The sequence below is a fragment of the Helianthus annuus genome, chromosome 8, assembly GCF_002127325.2.
Source record: "Helianthus annuus cultivar XRQ/B chromosome 8, HanXRQr2.0-SUNRISE, whole genome shotgun sequence".
NCBI classification, from domain to species: Eukaryota; Viridiplantae; Streptophyta; class Magnoliopsida; order Asterales; family Asteraceae; genus Helianthus; species Helianthus annuus.
The window spans coordinates 82,670,153-82,674,517 of record NC_035440.2 but is presented as its reverse complement, the minus strand read 5'-3'; the positions used below and the strand labels follow the sequence as shown (position 1 = coordinate 82,674,517).

General features: G+C 39.3%; 1 protein-coding gene across 1 annotated transcript; it reads right to left on the bottom strand.

Moving 5' to 3' along the window:
- Positions 1 to 355: 355 nt before the first annotated feature.
- On the bottom strand, positions 356 to 2,373 carry LOC110870252 (protein mushroom body miniature-like). Its single transcript, XM_022119444.1, has 3 exons — positions 2,055 to 2,373; positions 1,095 to 1,529; positions 356 to 402 (listed from the first exon to the last, which is right to left on the bottom strand). The coding sequence occupies exons 1-3, from the start codon at positions 2,371 to 2,373 to the stop codon at positions 356 to 358; spliced, it is 801 nt and encodes a 266-aa protein (XP_021975136.1).
- Between the last annotated feature and the right edge of the window lie 1,992 nt (positions 2,374 to 4,365).

Here is a 4,365-nt window from a genome sequence, read left to right as displayed (position 1 = left end):
TGTGAATAATCTCCTTTTTGTTAACAGTTTTTACAAAACCTTAACCTTTTTATAATGCAATTTAGCAGTGATTGAGTCTTTGTAATTCTACAATTACTGCCGGTATGTTGGGGTTTTGTATACAAAATTGGAGTAACGTTACCATTGGACGACGAGTTAGCCAATGTGTAATATGACCCTCAGTCAGACTTGACACTACTGAATGAGTAATTGGGTAGATATAAACATTGTAATCGCCCTCAATACTGTTTAAAGTAAATTAATATTCTTGATTAAACTGGGATTCACTCACCAGTATTTCTTGCTGATAAAATGTTTTTAAAACGCGTTTCAGGTAACAAAATGTGAAAGCCAATTAGAATAAAGCCAGCTCGAGAGCACTGACGGCTTGGAAAAATGTGGCTATAAAAGTTACCTAAAAAGACGATGTTTTAAATTCAATAAAATAAGGGTTATCCTTATAAACATGTTGTAACAAGAAACTTGGGTTTTACCCATGTGATCATTAAAATAAAATATGGTGGTTTTACTCTGATAAAATATTTCCTAACTACGGTCCTGATGAAATTTCCGCTGCCAAAATAATTAGACAATAATGCGATACCACCAAAACTGGCTCGCGGCCACCGTTCCCGGGATTTAGGGATCGGGGGTTGTGACATAGATGACACAACCCTTCTTTAGACATTTTGAAGCCTTGAGCATAGTCACTTGCTCAGGCAATCCATACTGGGTATCTCCCCGAATGGTAAGCGATTCACCAGTCGGAGTCTTTATCACCACTTGCTTTCTGTTGCAGACGATTTGGGCCTGGTTGTGAGATAACCGGTCCATACCCAATACTATGTCAAAACCAGCCAATTTAAAGGGAAGTAGAGATAGAGGAAAAGAGTGGTTCTTAATGGATATCACACATCCATCTAACACAGTGGAGACGGTTTCTATGGTGCCATCTGCTAGCTCTACCTCATAATTCACATTTAAGGTTTTGACAGACATATTCAGCAATTTGCAAAATTTATGATCTACGAAAGACTTATCAGCGCCCGAATCAAAAAGTACTCTTGCAAAGATATCATTTACAAGGAAAGTACCTGTGATCACGGTATCGTCTAGAATCGCTTCTTTGGCATCCAATCGAAAGACTCTAGCATTTGTCTTCTTGACCTCTTCAGGTTTCTTGGCATACTTAGGGCAGTTGGTTTTGATATGCCCTTTCTCATTACAGTTATAGCATGTGGTATCTTTTATCTTCTTGCACTCTACCGACTTGTGCTCTTTAGACTTGCATATCCCACACGCAGGTGCTCCTGAATTAGAATTGGATTCAAGTCTGCATTTTCCAAAGTGGCGTCTCTGGCAATTCATGCACTTTGGTTTTTCCTCTGTTTGCTGACTGTTCCTTCCAGACCCAAACTTCTTAGAATCAGTGTTTCCCTTGCGCTTCTTCTCTGACCCTCGCGAGTTATCATCCTCACGCTTCCTCTTACTTTCTTCAGATTTCTTTAGCGATCTCAACCTGACCGCATCTAAAGTAAGGGATAAGGAGAGATCAGCTATTGACCTAAACGTAGCAGGTCTTGAAGCCTTAACACTGGCCTTGATTTCTAGGGCTAAACCCCCAATGAAGCGAGCAATTCTCTTGGGCTCTGGTGTTACTAGGTAAGGAACCAGTCTGGACAGGGTATTGAAACTGGTAAGGTAAGCTTGACAATCTAAGTTTGTCATCACCAATGACAAGAAGTCAGATTCAATTCTTTCGACTTCATGTTGAGGGCAGTAGTTCTCCATAATGAGAGTAACAAACTGCTCCCATGTCATGTTGTAGAGCGGGATCTTCCCAGAAGCTTGAATGAGAGACCTCCACCATGCCAGTGCCTCTCCTTTGAACGATTGGGATACATACTTTACTACATCCCTTTCAGCACAACCGCTGATGTCCACCACCGTGTCCATTTCATCCAACCAGGTCATACAATCTACTGCTCCCTTTTCCCCAGTGAAATCTCGGGGTTTACAGGAAACAAAGTACTTATAGGTACAAGACTTGGTACGTGGTTCATTATCGAACACTGGCTTCTTGGATGGGACACTGTGTTCATTTGATGAATGACGATCGTCATCCTTCTTTGGTCCTTCATTCTTAGAGGGCGGCTTGTTATGAGGCTCTGAATGAGTTTTAGGGACAGATTTAGAGCGGGGTACAGATGAGGCTCGACTATGCGTCTCACTATACTCCTTAAGTTGTTCTTCTACAGCTTTAGATACCGCTGTGTTAATCAGTGAGCGAAGCTCTCCTTTGGTTATATTAACCCTATCATTATCATCGTGGTTTTCCAAAGGATGACTGTTTATCTCGTCAGAGTCAGCCATGTAGTCTTCACTGCTACAAAAAGAAGATAATGACAAAGTTTTATTTAGGAGTTTATTATAGAATTGTCTTTTATGGCAATTCATTAACCATGGTAACATAGACCATATCTGGTTAATTTGTTATTTACATTATTTTAGGATTTGAATATAACTTATCCTAATTACAAACAATATTGTTAGTGGCATAAAAGCCTAGTCACGAGGACGTTTTTATAATATTAGCTGGGATTACAGAGAATCAAGGCATGAAGGTTTGAACCGTAGTCCTTTTACCTTTTCTGACAGGGAGTCATAGACTACAACTGCCTTTTGTCTTATATGACAATAAATATGGCCCGTAGGCACTACACCACTAATGGATGTTTAATAAGTTTGGCCCGTAGGCACTACATCGCTAATGGATGTTTAATAAGTCTGGCCCGTAGGCACTACATCACTAATGGATGTTTAATAATTGATCATCTTCATTGACGATTTAACCCCTGATTTACAAATCATTAATTCGGGCTTTGGAATCCTTAGAAGGATTCTCATATAAGAATGACGCGTGTGATTTTAACGAATCACATCTGCCAAGAACGTTAACATGTTTACAGAGGTTAACTGGAAATCTGAATCTTTTAATCAGGTCTTACCATCTTGGCCGGGTCTTATAATGACACCTGGCTAGGTTTCACTCTTAAGATTCTTTATTTAATAATTAACGGAGAACAATCCTTAATTGGAATGTTAACGAGGATCTGAATCTAATTATGGAACTACCATCTTGGCCCTGCCTTAAAATGACACATGAGCTAGGTCTTGTCCTTTTTAGATTTTTCCATCTTATTATAATGGTAGATCATATATAATATAGGAATGATATCTTAATATAATCGTTCCCTTTTTAAAAATTTCAAAACAAGTATATGGTTGCCCTAAACGGGACTTCTTAAGAACATGACTTGCCCATGCAAGGGCTAATCAGAAAAATAACAAAGAAGTAATGAAACGAAATGGAATTCGTCCCATGTTCTTGTCTAGACTCAAGAATGTGCAATTGCGTAACTGACATTAAACACAAAGGCTAGTGTTTAATTCACTCAGTGTTGGCTCTGATACCAACCTGTCACACCCCGATTTCCACGTGTCTCACTGGTGGGCCCGGTGGGGGATTACCGTGACGTGGTTGGCAACATAATAGTCAAACAACACAATTATATGAATGCACAACGGAAGCAAAAGGTAAAATATATTACAATCCGAATATAAGTAATATCCAGTATTACAACGGAGAGTAAAAGGATCCACAGGCGGATCGATAATAAAACAGGAACAATAGTTCAACAGACTTTGACATCTAGAGCTTGCGAGACTTGAGTAATGATGTCTGGAGTAGCCAGCCTATTACGTCTAGCACCTGCACTTAACCTTTTTGGAAAATACGTCAGTTTACACTGGTAAATACAACTCAACTGACTCGTTTTGAAAAGAGTTTGTAAATTGATTTGAATGCACTTCGGCACAAAATATCTTTATAACTTGGGACAATTATTTGTATATAATCTTGTATACAGATTTACTTATTTGCCGTCCATTAGTACCGGTTAGAAGAGCCGGTTTAAGTTACCTGACACGCCACCGGTAGAATGCCCACAAGGTAGATTCCTTAGTGGATTACCAGTTTTTACATAATGCATCTGTCAGGTGTACGCCTACACCCTGTGCTTAGGTCGTGGCCATTTCGTAAAATGATGCCAAGGATATCCGGGACATGGTCATTTAACCCCAAGGGCCATACATCAAATAATACAGAACAAAGCGGGTTATGTAAATATATTAATCACAATCTGATTTAAATGACTACATACCCGACCAAGCGGTACTTTTATAGTACCGTATCCCAAGCCCATATAGGGAAATAAGTTAAGAGTATTTACCTGAGCAAAGTATCAATCAAATACAGCAAATGCAAGTACTTTTACTGGGCTCCTAATCTGGAACCAAGGTTTA

What these genes read in the sequence shown, in the direction of transcription:
- LOC110870252 (XM_022119444.1), bottom strand. Translation starts at nt 2,373, where the DNA reads ATGGCTGACTCTGACGAGATAAACAGTCATCCTTTGGAAAACCACGAT. An exon ending in AGTGTTCGATAATGAACCAC is followed by an intron (nt 1,530 to 2,054) that starts GTACCAAGTCTT and finishes CCCTTACTTTAG; the next exon opens with ATGCGGTCAGGTTGAGATCG. An exon ending in AGACGATACCGTGATCACAG is followed by an intron (nt 403 to 1,094) that starts GTACTTTCCTTG and finishes TAACTTTTATAG; the next exon opens with CCACATTTTTCCAAGCCGTC.